This window comes from Pogoniulus pusillus, chromosome 2 (genome assembly GCF_015220805.1).
Source record: "Pogoniulus pusillus isolate bPogPus1 chromosome 2, bPogPus1.pri, whole genome shotgun sequence".
Classification (NCBI taxonomy): domain Eukaryota; kingdom Metazoa; phylum Chordata; class Aves; order Piciformes; family Lybiidae; genus Pogoniulus; species Pogoniulus pusillus.
In genome coordinates, this window is record NC_087265.1 from 30,554,813 (window position 1) to 30,569,822 (window position 15,010).

Below are 15,010 nucleotides of genomic sequence, written 5' to 3' on the forward strand. Positions count from 1 at the left end.
ACAACAGGAACTTGCTAAGATAACAACAGCAAAACAAGTGACAGCTGTCATTTCATGAATAACACTAAAGTCACACTGAGATCATCTCAATTTGGTTCCAATTCTCCCTTCTCCACTATCCAAGGGCAACACACTCAAGATCAGAGGGCTCAGCATGAGCATTCCAGGGTGCAGCATTTTGTTCTTCTTGTACTGACACTTGCATCAAATGGAGGTTCTCAGACTATCAAATAGTTCACCTCAAGGTTGCAGAAAGTTATCTTCATGCTAGTAATTCAGATCTTGTCCTGGCTGAGTTACCAGGACAAGTTAAATAGATCAAGATCACTCGGTGAGATCTGAAATATTTAGCTAATCCCCTTATGATAAACCACAAAGACAGCTTTCTGGCACAAAACACTTAAATGCTTATGACTTCCTAGAACTCACAGGTATAACTGACACCAAAGTATATCAAGTTTCTCAAGTATAACAAAATCAGAGAATTCAGTTGGAAATTCCTCAATAAACTTAGAAGAAGATGATGAGACTCCCCTGCCCCTAAAAGAGAATGTATTGAAGTAACCAGTTTCCAGGACATTTTAGGTATAACATTGCTTTTATATACCTTTGTTTAAAGTTGAACTAGAGGATGATGGTCCTACCTTGATGGAAGCAACATGGAGCAGAGTCTCTCCTTTGTAATTTCTTCTGGTAATTGTGTTACCACCAGGAGATTTCAGGACAGAAGGACTGTGTGGTATTCCTACTTGATTAAAAGTCTTAGAAGTAGATGAGGTAGGAGATTCTGAAAGTGAGGGACTGCTTATTACTTGAAAGGCTGCAGAGCTGCTTGTCTTCATTACAGTGTCACTAAGTTTCAAAGTAGAGGAAGAAATCTGAACTGGTGTTTTGTGTTCTGTTGCTGGGGAGATGGGACAACCCTGAGGTACCTCCTCTGCACAATCTGACTGCCTGACTGACTTCTTAATACTGCCTCTCTCACTTAGTCTTTGTCTTTTAGACTGAGAGGTAACTGGAAGTTTGGATTGCTCCCTTCCACGCTTCAGCGGTGTAGCCTCATTTTCTATTGACAATGACATCTCTGTAGCACTGTTTTTTTCCTTGCTGTCTTGTGTAGCAGGGCACACTGCCTCATTGTCATCCTTCTTCGTTGAGGATTTCACTTGTGGTGATATTTCCACATTTTCTGTATTTTTTATGGAGTCAGCTTCCTTTACAGCCTCCTGCTGAAGAGTCTCTTCAGGGCTATTTGGTTCTGGAGGGCACAGGACTACTGGTTGACTGCAGATGCTAATATGCTTCTGCTTGGGAGTCTTCTCAACTACTTTCTGTTCAGGCTTCTCTAAGCTCCACACTTTGTTAATGTCTGCTAGAATTTTCTTCTTGTTCTTCTTCTTACTATGTGTCTGCCTTGGCTTTTTTGTTGGCTTGGAGGGCTTGTCGTGAGGAGGAGAAGGAAAGAAATCATAAATTGAAGATGTGTCATGGCAGAGGTCATCACTTTTGGTCTCACAGTGCCTCACGTTCAGGATACATCGAATCTTCCTACTTTTTGGGCTGAACCACATTTTCACCTGTTCCTTCTTATTCTTTTTTCCATAGCCTGAGTCAGTTGATGTGGATGTATCTGCCGCTGAATCTATGCACATCAGAGAAGAAGAAAAATAATTTATAGAGCACTCTTCAACTGAACATGGCAAAGAAAAAAGATCAGAATAACAACTGATGGAGTCTAAACACAACCTCTGGGTGCCTTCATTCCTTCTGAAAGGAGAGGTGTAATCTCTTTAAAATAACTGGCAAGGCCACACACCACTGTGGAGTTCAGGGATGCCAGTGCAGCCAAAGCTATCTACCAGGCAAGTGAGCACACTGGTAGGGACATGTTCTCAGCAATCTGGGGTCACAACACAACGCATGCACAGATTTCTGACTAGACTACAGAGGAGAAAGGTTGGTTCTCTCACTGAGGTTTCCTTGGAAATAGGTTTAACAAAGTACTCTGTTCATAAACAGAAGAGCACAAAAATAATTTACTAAAATGGTATCAGTCTGTCTGAAGAGGAAGAATAATTGCAAGGAAGCAAAAATAATATCCTTGAACGTTGCACATTCCTAAGAAACTTTGACTGATCTAAAATCTGAGGAGATGAACCACAGAAGTATGTAGAAAATCTATAAGTGTGTCCTGTCATTTGATCCTTTACCTTTTGGTAGCAAATAACTCCAAGGAAGCTAAACATATTGATGATCTCAAACTTCTGATCTAGGCGTACCTGCATTTCAAGGGGGTTGAAATAGATGATCTCCAAAGGTCCCTTCCAAGCCCCAGCCATTCTGCAGTTCTATGATTTGTTTCAAAATATGCAGTGGAGCACTTTTGTAAGTCACATTGTACAGCACATTACAAATCAATAACCAAGATGACAGAGGAATATCCTGTACCCCTAGTGCATGAAATAACAGTTGAGAATCAGGGCTATAAACAGCGATTCTCAATGGCTACAAACAGCAATTCTCAATGGCCTAAGAATAAATTAAGGAGCATAAAGTGACCTCTAAAGTTAGACAATAATTTGACAACAATTCTTTCAGTGAAAACACCTAGAACAGATTTACTTTTTTCTTTAAACAGATTCCTTCAAGGAAACCTAAGTTACTGTAGGTTACCTAGACAAGTCCTCCAAAGTAAACACAACTAATTCATTCTGTTGCCTCCAACCTCACAAGCATTCAGCAAGAATCTTTGTGATTCATAGCAATCAGTAGAAAAGTAGTATTAATTTTGTCTACTGAGGCACGCAGAATATCGTTGTTGTTATTACTTTTAAACAGAACTAAGAGCAATAACAGCAGGTAGGGGTTTTCTATTTTTTAAACATGCTTAAAATAAGCTCTACAGAGTCTTGATTTCTAAGAGTGACAGATAACAATGTATTACTTTCACTTCAGTGCATTAACTTTCTATGGATAATTTGTCTTCTCCATTCCTTCTCTTCTATTTTTGATATAGCCTGTTTTGCATAGCAAGCTGTGATAAATTCACAGAGAGCAGACAAACTAATCCATATTGCCAAGCCACAAAAAAGAGTTGGAAACTTTGCTTAAACCAGCACTAGGTAGCTAGTAATTCAACACCAAAACAGATACTTGCAGCTTTCTTTTAAAGCAGTATTTCAAGGTTATTTTTTTTCCTCTGTCTTCATTTGTCAGCAATACAGACAGCGGAACCAAGTGCACCCTCAGCAAGTTTGCAGATGACACCAAGCTGTGTGGCACAGTCAACTTGGTAGAGGGCAGGGATGTCATCCTGAGGGACCTGGACAGGCTGGAGAGGTGGGCCCAGGTCAACCTCATGACATTCAACAAGGCCAAGTGTAAGGTCCTGCATCTGGGTTGGTGCAATCCCAAGCACAAATACAGGCTGGGTGGTGAATGGCTGAGAGCAGCCTTGAGGAAAAGGACCTGGGGGTCTGGGTTCATGAAAAGCTCAACATGAGCTGGCAGTGTGCATGTGCAGCCCAGACAGCAACTGTGTCCTGGGCTGCATCAAGAGAAGAATGGCCAGCAGGGAAAGAGAGGTGATTCTTCCCCTTTACTCTGCTCTTCTGAGACCCCACCTGGAGTACTGTGTGCAGTTCTAGAGCCCCCAACACAGGAAGGACATCGAAATGTTGGACTGAGTCCAGAGGAGGGCCATGAAGATGATCAGAGGGCTGGAACACCTCTGCTATGAGGAACGGGCTATGAGAGTTAGGGCTCTTCAGCCTGGAGAAGGGAAGACTTTGAGGAGACCTTGTAGTAGCCTTCCAGTATATGAAGGGGGCCTACAGGAAGGCTGGAGAGGGACTATTTACAAAGTCTTGTAATTTCAGTATGTGGGGTAATGGGTTTAAATTAGAAAAGGGGAGATTCAAACTAGATGTTAGGAAGAGTGAGGGTAGTGAAACACTGAAATAGGTTGCCAAGGGAGGTTTGTGGATGCTCCCTCCCTGGAGGTGTTTAAGGCTAGGTTGGATGAGGCCTTGAGTAACCTGTTCTAGTGAGAGGTGTCCCTGCCTACAGCAGAGCATTGGAACTGGATGATCTTTGAGGTCCCTTCCAACCTAAACTATTCTATGATTCTATTCTGTGATTCTAAATTATCCTGCTTATCCTTTGAATTAAATCATAGTAGTTATTAGGAGAGTTAGCTAGAGGAATATGTATGGCATCACACTAAAAAGGGTCTTTAAGATTACAGCTTGCAGCTACCTAATTGATCCTTTGCGTATCTAAAGGCAATCATCAAGTACAGAACTGGAGCTATTTGATTTTCCTGTAAGGCTCAGCTTGGTGCAATCAGGAAGGAAATAGAAGCACTGAAATGGAGACTGAAATCTCATAACTATCTAGCCTTCAGAAGGATATCATATCCAATTTCATTCTGACAATAACATTAAAAAAAAAAGAACTTGATTGCAAACAGATGCAAAATATAACATCAGTTAGTATTTACTTGTCTTGCCTTCACTGTTTACACAACCAGCAGATTTCCTTCTAAAATATTTACCTTGCTAGAACTTTCAGTCATCTTCAAGTAAAAAACAAGAATAAAATCAATGTGGAAAAGTAATTTGTGCAACACTCTTGTGATGGCCAGAATTCTTTCTGATGTGTACAGCACAGCAAGACTTTAAAGTCCAAGTGACAAATTCAATCAAAGGCACTGTCCTTCAGAAGTATGATCTAAGCATAAGACAATTAAGTATTTACACTGGAAGCCATGTATACACCACTTCTGGAAGCAAGAAACCTTGTGAAAACCACAAGGGTTCTTAAAGTGACCTGTTCATTACCAATTGCTCAGCAGGGACTTAGCAGTCAGGTTATTAAAAATCTGCTGAAAATACAACAAATAAATACTTCGCCAGGATTACTTTTCCTTACATGCAACTACTTGAGGTGTAAAGAGTACATGGCACGTTTTAGAGCAGGGAGGCACTCTTGGAGCATGACTAAAAGGCCATGTTGTGTAAGAGAGCCATCACATTGGCAGCCCAGCCACAGATACCCAGGGCATTTCCACAGCTTACTGGGGAAGAAGCTGCAATTTCTGCCACGGTGAGTGCTGTGTCTCAGCCATTCTTCAGGAACTCCACCCTTCAGAATACTCTGTAGCTAACATCAGCTCTACCTGATCAGTTCTGCATAGCATGTGCAAAAAAACATTTTAGACTCTGCTGCCCCTTCCCTCCATTTCCAAAGCAGACAAGGTAGGGAGTAGAAGTAATATGGACAAACGTCCAATCTACCCTCTCTGCAAATTTAATCCTCTCATGGACACAGAATTGTAACAGGGAGAGGAAAAAAAAGACAAGACACAGTGCTAAGAAGCTGAAAGGAAGTTCTTATGGTTTACCAGGCAAATGTTCATTTATATAAAGAGGATATTAACTGTATTCAGTGAAACTACCTTCACAGAAAATGGCTTACAGAAAGACCGAGCCAATGGAATTCTTTGCTGTCGTTGAGTCTGAAGGCAGAGCCTGTGCCTCATCAGCAGTGAAAGAATAACTATATATGATTAAGATTTGCCTTCAATACACAGGAAGCACCCCTCCACATTTTTGAGATGCATTAATTCTAGAATTCAAGTATATGCAATGTGTAAAGACTACTCACAGTAACAGTATTAGAATCAGCCTGTAATAAAAGCAGTAAATTTAGTTTCCATTACCAATTAAAAGTAACATTCATATACTCAGTATGATCAACAGAATTCCCTCTGAATTAGACTTATTTGCACATAATAAGCACAAGCTTCTTAATGCTGACATTTAATAGAGTTGAATTCCTTAAAAGGGTTGAGAACAGACAAAAATATTAGGAGATACGCAGTGCCTTGGAACTAGAAAGCTAGAGGGCTACATCTTCAAGTTCTGCTGCAATGCAATAACAGGCTAGATCAGGAAAAAAGGAGCAATTAGAAAATGTGGTTTAGCTGTCATTAATCTGCATCAAAGGAATATAATGATGCACATTGTGTGCCTTTCAAATTATTCTCTATTATGGGTTTCAGAACAGAAGTTGAGAAATCTCTTTGACAAACTAGTCCCTTATTAAAAATCAAAGGGAAGTGCTTTGGTACCATCTGTGCAACATTAGTGTCTTCATTGAAGAATGATTATTTTGCAAGTTAAGTATTCTGCACAGGGGGGAAAAGGGAGAAATTCCAGCTATTCAAAAACTCATCTTTAGCTATTATGAAAAATGTCATAGCATACATGAAATGCAATATAGCAGGGGTTCAGTATCTTCCCTTCCACATCACTAAATGTGAAACTACATTATGATAGTATAAAGGCTAATCAAATGTTAATCACTCCCACTGTCCACCAGCATCAACATGAGCTTTGGAAGCTTTGACCAACACCTGCAGGGTCTAGCTCTGTATGAGAAAGGGAGAGGAAAGCTTTTGATTTTACTCTGTTAAAGCAAATAATTTTACAAAGAATAATGTAAAATCATCTGTAAGTGGTTATTGTGAAAATTCATGACAATCTCTCTTTTTAAAGAGCATCACACAGAAAAATGTGTGCTTAAAAGTTCACTTTCTAATTCACTACTGTGAATCAACCTTCTTCAAATCTAGTATACTATATCTACCATGCCCATGATTCAAGATCTTACTTAGGAAGCCTATCAACTCACCAGCTCAAACTTTCAAGATGTCTTGGACTTCAACATTTAGGCTTAAGATACTGATGTCTATCCTGTGAAACTTGCCATTAGCTTCATAAAGGCAATAAAAAGGTCAGGCAGCTCTGCTCACCTTGCCACAGACTAAGGATATAATGTCTCTAACGTGAATAGTGAAACTCAGCTTTTGCTACCTACTTTGTATTTTCTAGCCAGTTTCAGGTTTGTTGCTTGTCAATTTCCCTTCAGTCACCTCAGTACAGTTCTGTAGTGTCCTTTGCACTGCTTTCCTTTAATTTAAAGGGTATAAGCTTTTTTGTGCACTCTTTCCTGAATTATTTGCTGCTGCTTCTTAGAAGGCACATGCTGTTCAGCAAAAAGCTGAAAAGGAGTACAAAGTGAGATCCTTCTCATCTGCTGTGGAACCTCAGGGTAAGGGGGATTTTTATACTTGAAATACTGCACACAGGAGTTTAAGCCTATGCTTTTCAGTCACAATAGTTCTGCAGGTTTTTTAGATATAACACACATGCTCACTAGGTCACATAGTGATCTACGCTCACTAGGTCCATGGAAGACCAAAAGATGGGCAGGATGGTGCATTTGTGTTAGAAATGTCATTGTCAACAACGGTCTCAAACAGAATCCTTGAGACAAGCCACAGTTGTATCAAAACAAAGCATATAAAAGAAATATGCAAAAAGGATATAAAGCAAATATATGTAAATACTACTTTTTCAGCTGCTTCTCTTCCTTTCCTCCATAGAAAGATTGATTTTTTTCAATATGTTTCCTTCACTGGAGCAAAAAATACTGTTTCTGACCTTCTAACAAAAAAAAGTAATGTTTTTGACAGGAACATGGCAGAGTTACAGGGCCATAAGAACAGGAAAAGCCCTGATTCTCCAAACTCAAACATATTCCACACTGTATACATTAAGTTCAAGACACACATCTACAGGAGGTGACAGATTTGCCAGAGAAGAGCGACAAAACTTCCTAAAGCAATTGCTGTCAAAATCTCTAGAGCTACATCGTCCTGTGATTTTCCATGCTACAACACGTAACTAGCTGTTGTTAGAGGTGTGCTCACTTACTCATAGTCAAACTTTTTCTTACAGGGAACTCTTTCCTGCACAGAAGGTTTTTCCTTCAACCTCAACATGAAACATTTAAAAGACCATTAATTCTTAGCAGACTGCGAAGAATAGCCTGGAGAAGAGGAGGCTCAGGGGTGACCTTATTGCTGTCTACAACTACCTGAGGGGAGGTTGTAGCCAGGAGGAGGTTGCTCTCTTCTCTCAGGTGGCCAGCACCAGAACAAGAGGACACAGCCTCAAGCTACGCCAGGGGAAATTTAGGCTTGAGGTGAGGAGAAAGTTCTTCACTGAGAGAGTCATTGGATACTGGAATGGGCTGCCCGGGGAGGTGGTGGAGTCGCCGTCCCTGGAGCTGTTCAAGGCAGGATTGGACGTGGCACTTGGTGCCATGGTCTAGCCTTGAGCTCTGTGGTAAAGGGTTGGACTTGAAGATCTATGGGGTCTCTTCCAACCTTGGTGATACTGTGATACAAGGGATCAAAAGTAATCTCCCACATCAGTTCATAATGTCAGCTCCAAACAAAACATCCAAACTTCCACTTCCTTGTTCTGCCTTAAAAGCAGACAAAAAGGTTAAAAAAAAAAACAAAACTCATTTTGTTCTGTGGTTTAGCTACACCAAGCAAATTTTACTTTAGAACAACTATGGAATTAAGTGTATTATCAAGCTTCTATTACAGTTAAACATCAGATCAATTTTTAAGGGTCAATCCATCTGTAAGTGTTCTCCACAGTGTCTAGAGAGTATTAAACTACAGGAAGATTTTTGCATTTTAAATGCTTTATTTGTAACATCTTCATTATAAACAGCGCCTCTCAGAGATTCTCTTCCAGTTCTGTTTTTAAAAGCTTTCATCATTTAACATGTTTCCCCAAAATCCCCTTTGAGTCATCACCTGTATTTTCTATGCTCCAAACAACTTAATCAGCACCAGATTTTCTATCTGTATAACACATATCCCTTTACAGCTGGACATCAGCTCCCACCCTCCTACTTCAATGTATTTTTATGTCAATGAAGAGCTACCCTGTAAATGAACATGAAGGTGCTGATGGGATTAGACTTGGAAAAAAAGGATCTTCAATTTAGATAAACATACTAGGGAGTAACAATGAAGGAAGAATTACCGCTTCTGTACCTGACAGCTAAATGAATGTTTTCTAAAACTTGGTATTACAGAAAATGCTCCTCTCTGAGCTTGCAGAAGAGACATACATTCACCTATGCTTATTTCACTTCATTTTTTCCTACTTAGACAATCAGCCTAAAATTTGATGAAGAGATGAATTCCCAGAGTATGATCTCTGCAATCATCCAGCACAGTCAGCAATGACAAAATTTCATTCTAGCAGACTAGGTGACTGCTAGGGAGCAGAAAATAAATGAGTTCAGACTTGCCTTCTTCCCCTTTTTTAAGCAAGAAACACAGGGGTTTTTTTTTTGCATGCAAAACTCCTAAATTGAAAATTACTGGGACAGCATAGACATCACAGTGCACAAATGCATGAGGCAAGAGAATATATGTATTAATCATCTAACAGGGCTCACCTAAAGAAAAGCACACTGAAAAACGTTAAACATTTGTGCTTTAAGAGCACAAAATTTGACAGCTTGTGCCCCTGGTTTGTGCAACTAGCTGCCATGTGACTTGGTAATCTATCCCACTTTCATCTAATTTTGGAAGGCAGATTCTAATGAATTATGGACTAACCTGCTCATGCAGATTTCTTAGTAAAACAGATTCAAAGAATGAGCAATCCATACAGAGAGTTCTCTTCAAATCAAATTTTCCAAACATGATTTCGAACAGCCTTTCAGAATCTTAAACAGGGCTGCACTGCTCATTCTCTATAAAGCCTGTGAAACGAGAGAGAGTGTTGTGGAATCGACAGCCCTGAGAGACCCAGGTTTGCTCTTACCCGACGTGTCAGCCCCCAGTAGATGCCGCAGTTTGCTGCAAAGCTGAATCATGGTATCCAGCTGCCGGTTTACCTGTGCATCTTGCAGCCAAGCTGGTATGTAACACACTGGGCACTCTCTGCCAATACAGTCACCCACACAAGATCTGAAAGTCAAATGTAAAAATCCATTATCCAACGTAAGTTACCTACTGTAGTCACCATCAACCTTTTCACAGTGAGATGTTGGGCTAGAATCTCTTCTTTTAGCATTGACAAAGTGCTGCTGTAAAACCCACTTGAGTTAGTCACAAATGCAGGAGGGGACATCTTTATCATTCAAGTGACACAAGCCATAATTAATTAAGCCAAGTCCAGAGCCTTGTCAGGACACTGTCATGGAAGGCTTGATCTTGTGACTCCCACACACTCACAAGCTGATCCAAATTTTCAAGGTATGTTAAAGCTCCATTACTGTTTGTCTCCAGATAGCAATTATCCTCGAACAGTTAAAACTGCACATTATTTAATACCTCAGCTAAAGGAAGGGCTACTCTTCTTCAGTCTTCCATATGTAAATGAGTGAGAAGAAAGCCAACCCCTACCAAATCATCATTTCCACTTTTTTCTCCTTAAAATTTTCTTGATATTGTGGAATTCCACTTGTCCAAACACATTTTTCTGCAAGAAGGCCTGAGAATATCTGCAGGTGTTCAAAGCACACCATCACTTTTCCCTTTCAGAGCATTTTTGTCAGATGATCAAGGTAGGGTGGGTGGGGAAACAGATTTACTCAGTAAAGGTCATTTAACACTTGTAGCTTCTTAGTAAAACTACTGTTCCCATGAAAGCCTAAAATCTTTTATTCATTTGATTAGTCCAGCAAGAGGAACTTTTGATTTGCCATCCAACATCCTGCAACATCCAAAGGTCATTGCTACTTTTCAACTCAAGTCTATCCTATTAAATACATGCTATAATTTAAATTAATTCAATCTTGGATAGGTGAAAAAGTCTCTGTTCCCAACATGTCTCACACATAGTTCTAGCCAAAGGTATAAAATTAAGGGTGAGCAGATCATATTAAAATACTCAGATGAATAGAATGCAAAGTATATCAAGCCACTGCTACCTCAAGAGGAAGATAAAAGCCTGTGCATCTAGCCTCTATAAACATATAGTCAGCTTGGAAGCTGTCAAACACCCCCAAAATAGTAGCACATCAGTTAACAACAAGAGAACTACAACTACCCCCACTTTCCTTAAGAGGAGAATTATTTTCAGATCTGTTCTCTGCACTGCCTTCCCTTTCTCAGACACAAGAGTATGCCTTCAGCTAATTCCAAGATGAGAAATCTGGTACATAAAAAGTGTTGCTAGGTGTGCTTTGTGCTTTAAATATCCTGCTCTGAGCAAGCAAGGACCTCACGGTTGAGATATTGCTATGATCAGGAGACCAAAATACAGTTCTTGGCTCTGACATATTCTAGATGACATTGACAAATTACTTGGAGCAAAGATAAGAACAAACCAGGTCTCATTCCCAAGGAAAGTTGGCCTCAGGTCTCCTACAGCTATAAAAGGCAGCACAAAGGAAATTCAGGATGACTTTTATACCACGACATTTTCTAATTACTTCTAGCTGTTGGGTTTTTATAGTTAATGGATAACGACTGTAACTAACTCAGCAGTTACTCAGACAAAACTGTAGAAACTTATCTTAATAAATATCCCTGCCCACAGTAAAACTCACGCTGAGCGAGAACCAGTTATATTATGTGTGACCTGGAGGCCTACAAGAAAGATGGAGAGGGACTTTTTACAAGGTCATATAGTGATAGGACATGGCATAATGGCCTAAAACTGAAAAGAGGGTAGATTTAGATTGGATACAAGGAAGAAACCGAGAGCAGCGAGACAATGACGCAGTCACAAGAAGCTGTTGATGCCTTGTCCCTGGAAGCATTGAAAGGTTGGACAGGGTGTTGAGAAACCTGCTGTAGCAGCAGAGGGGTTGGAACTAGAACCTTTTTACAGTTGCCTCCAACCCAAACTATTCTATGCTTCTATGGTTACTGCAGTTCATTAGTTCAGCATATTTCACTTCATATATCAGGAGACAGCTCTGGTTATTCACCCCACTCCTTCCCAGATACATGTCTGTCTTTAGCAATGGATCAGAACCACTTCATGTCAGCACACTGCAGATTCAATTCCTCCTCTACCAAATTCAGTGGTAAACAAATTAATCTAAATTTCCTGGGGTTTATTAAAAAAACAGCTGCAATCCAAGACTCAGTCATCAAAGGACACATTATGACTAAAGAACACATGATGACTAAAAGGTCAGGCATGCAAAAGAGCATAGATCATGTATAAGAATAACTTGGATAATAGCAAATACTCTTCCTGCAGTAAAACAGCTGCTAATAAATGCTTAAGACTCCTATTAGCTATTCTTCTCAGCCTGAACAACAGCAATAGAATAATGTTGAAAATTGTTCTTAAAGAAAAATTAAAACACTTCAGCAAACAGTGGGTGCCTTAAATCTATCACCTAGAATACATTGAGGTAATCTAAAATAAAACCACTAATGTTATCCAACAGCTAAAAACCTATGTATATTAGGCCACCTTTATTCTACCCTTCCATATCCACACTACACCTGACAAAAAAAAAAACAAACAGTATTTTATAAAGACACATATAAACATTACCAAGCCCATACAAGCTTCTAGGGGTTATTTTAAACAATATATATATGGAATAAACAACCAAAAGTTTGCTTTAGATGGCACAATCTTCTACAACAACTAATGGCCAAAGCTGGAGAAGAACTTCACAGTATCACAGTATCACCAAGGTTGGAAGAGACCCCATAGATCATAAAGTCCAACACTTTACCACAGAGCTCAAGGCTAGACCATGGCACCAAGTGCCACGTCCAACCTTGCCTTGAACAGCTCCAGGGACGGCGACTCCACCACCTCCCCGGGCAGCCCATTCCAGTGTCCAATGACTCTCTCAGTGAAGAACTTTCTCCTCACCTCGAGCCTAAATTTCTCCTGGCGTAGCTTGAGGCTGTGTTCTCTCGTTCTGGTGCTGGCCACCTGAGAGAAGAGAGCAACCTCCTCCTGGCTACAACTTCCCCTCAGGTAGTTGTAGACTGTATGCAAACAAATAATTTGTGTATATCCATACTTGGACGTCATCTGTCCCACGATCAGTTATTTCCCAAACCCTAAGAAAATCCTCTGCCAGTATTTCTAGCCTTCCAGTAGGTTAAGAGGAATTATAAGAAAGATAGGGACAATCGTCTTGGCAAGGCCTGTTGCAACAGGACAAGCAGTAATTAATCATAGAATCAACCAGGTTGGAAGAGACCTCCAAGACCATCCAGACCAACCTAGCACCCAGCCCTATCCAGTCAACTAGACCATGGCACTAAGTGCCTCATCCAGGCTTTTTCTGAACACCTCCAGGGACGGTGACTCCACCACCTCCCTGGGCAGCCCATTCCAATGCCAATCACTCCTGTGAAGAACTTCCTCCTAACATCCAGCCTAGACTTCCCCTGGCACAACTTGAGACTGTGTCCCCTTGTTTTCTTGTTGGTTGCCTGGCAGAAGAAACCAACCGCCACCTGTCCACAGCCTCCCTTCAGGTAGTTGCAGACAGCAACGAGGTTACCCCTGAGCCTCCTCTTCTCTAGGCTAAACAACCCCAGCTCCCTCAGCGTCTCCTCACAGGGTTTGTGTTCCAGGCCCTGCACGAGCTTTGCTGCCATTCACTGGACACGTTCCAGTATCTCAACATCTCTCTTGAATTGAGGAGCCCAGAACTGGACACAGCACTCAAGGTGTGGCCTGACCAGTGTTGAGTACAGGGGCAGAATAACCTCCCTTGTCCTACTGGCCACACTGCTCCTGATACAGGCCAGGATGCCATTGGCTCTCTTGGCTACCTGGGCACACTGCTGGCTCATGTTCAGCTACTATCTACCAGTACTCTCAGGTCCCTTTCTGCCTGGCTGCTCTCCAGCCATTCTGTCCCCAGCCTGTAGTGCTGCTTGGGGTTGTTGTGGCCAAACTGTAGAACCCAGCACTTGGCCCTGTTAAAACCATGGCGTTGGACTGTGTCCATCTATCCAGCCTCTCCAGGTCCCTCTGCAGAGCCCTCTAACAGATCGACACTTGCTCCCATCTTGGTGTCCTCTGCAAACTTAGTGATGATGGACTCAATCCCCTGGTCCAGATCGTCAGTAAAGATATTGAATAGGACTGGGCCCAGCACTGATCCTAACTGTTTGAAAACAAGAATGGAAATTTAGACTAGATACAATGAAGAAATTCTTCACAATATAGGTGGTGGAACACTGGAATAGGTTGCTCAGAGAACAGGGAGAAGCCTCACCCCTGAAAATATTCAAGGTCAGGCCAGATAGAACACCCTGCAGTCTGATCTAGTTTAAGACATCCCTGCTCACTGCAAAGGGGAAGTTTGGACTAAAAGGCTTTTAAAAGTCCCTTCCAGCCTAAACCATTCAATGATTCTAGGTTTTTTACTCCTCAGGCCTTCAATACTTTAAGCTCCTATTAGAAAGATACAGCTGTCAATAGCTAACGAATACAGCAGGGGAGAGGGATGGATTTCCTCTGGTATAACTGATATAGTAACTACAATATTAAGAGACAAATCTGAATATCTAAACTGGCTTACAGCCACAGTCACATAGAAATTACTCTATAGCAGAGGTCATAGAGTATCCATCCTCCACAGTAACAAGCACGGGATTTTACTAGACAGCTCCCACCTGTGCTGTTTAGAGAAACTGTTGCAGATATAGAACTGACCTTTTCACTCCTGTTTGTATTTACATGCCATGAAGAGCAGTGAGGAGTAAGTAGGTTCCACTACCTTCCTTATGTGAAATTTTGGCCATGAACATTTCAGAGTCTATCTGTCCTGATGATCATAGAATCATAGAATCAACCAGGTTGGAAGAGACCTCCAAGATCATCGGGTCCAACCTATCACCCAGCCCTAGCCAGTCCAGTAGACCATGGCACTAAGTGCCTCATCCAGTCTTTTCTTGAAGACCCCCAGGGACGGTGCCTCCACCACCTCCCTGGGCAGCCCATTCCAATGGGAAATCACTCTCTCTGTGAAGAATTTCTTCCTAATATCCAGCCTATACCTACCCTGGCACAACTTGAGACTGTGTCCCCTTGTTTTATTGCTGGTTACCTGGGAGAAGAGGCCAACCCCCACCTGGCTACAATGCCCCTTCAGGTAGTTGTAGACAGCAATAAGATCACCCCTGAGC

At 41.2% G+C, this 15,010-nt stretch overlaps 1 protein-coding gene across 2 annotated transcripts in view; it reads right to left on the reverse strand.

Moving 5' to 3' along the window:
* BARD1 (BRCA1 associated RING domain 1) overlaps window positions 1-15,010 on the reverse strand; it is a 55,617-nt gene that overhangs the window by 37,758 nt on the left and 2,849 nt on the right. For both annotated transcript variants that reach the window (XM_064159063.1, XM_064159072.1), the window contains exons 3-4: window positions 9,705-9,850; window positions 645-1,642 (exon numbers count right to left, since the gene is read on the reverse strand). In XM_064159063.1, coding sequence (XP_064015133.1) covers window positions 645-1,642; window positions 9,705-9,850 — 1,144 coding nt within the window. The remainder of the gene's footprint in view (window positions 1-644; window positions 1,643-9,704; window positions 9,851-15,010) is intronic.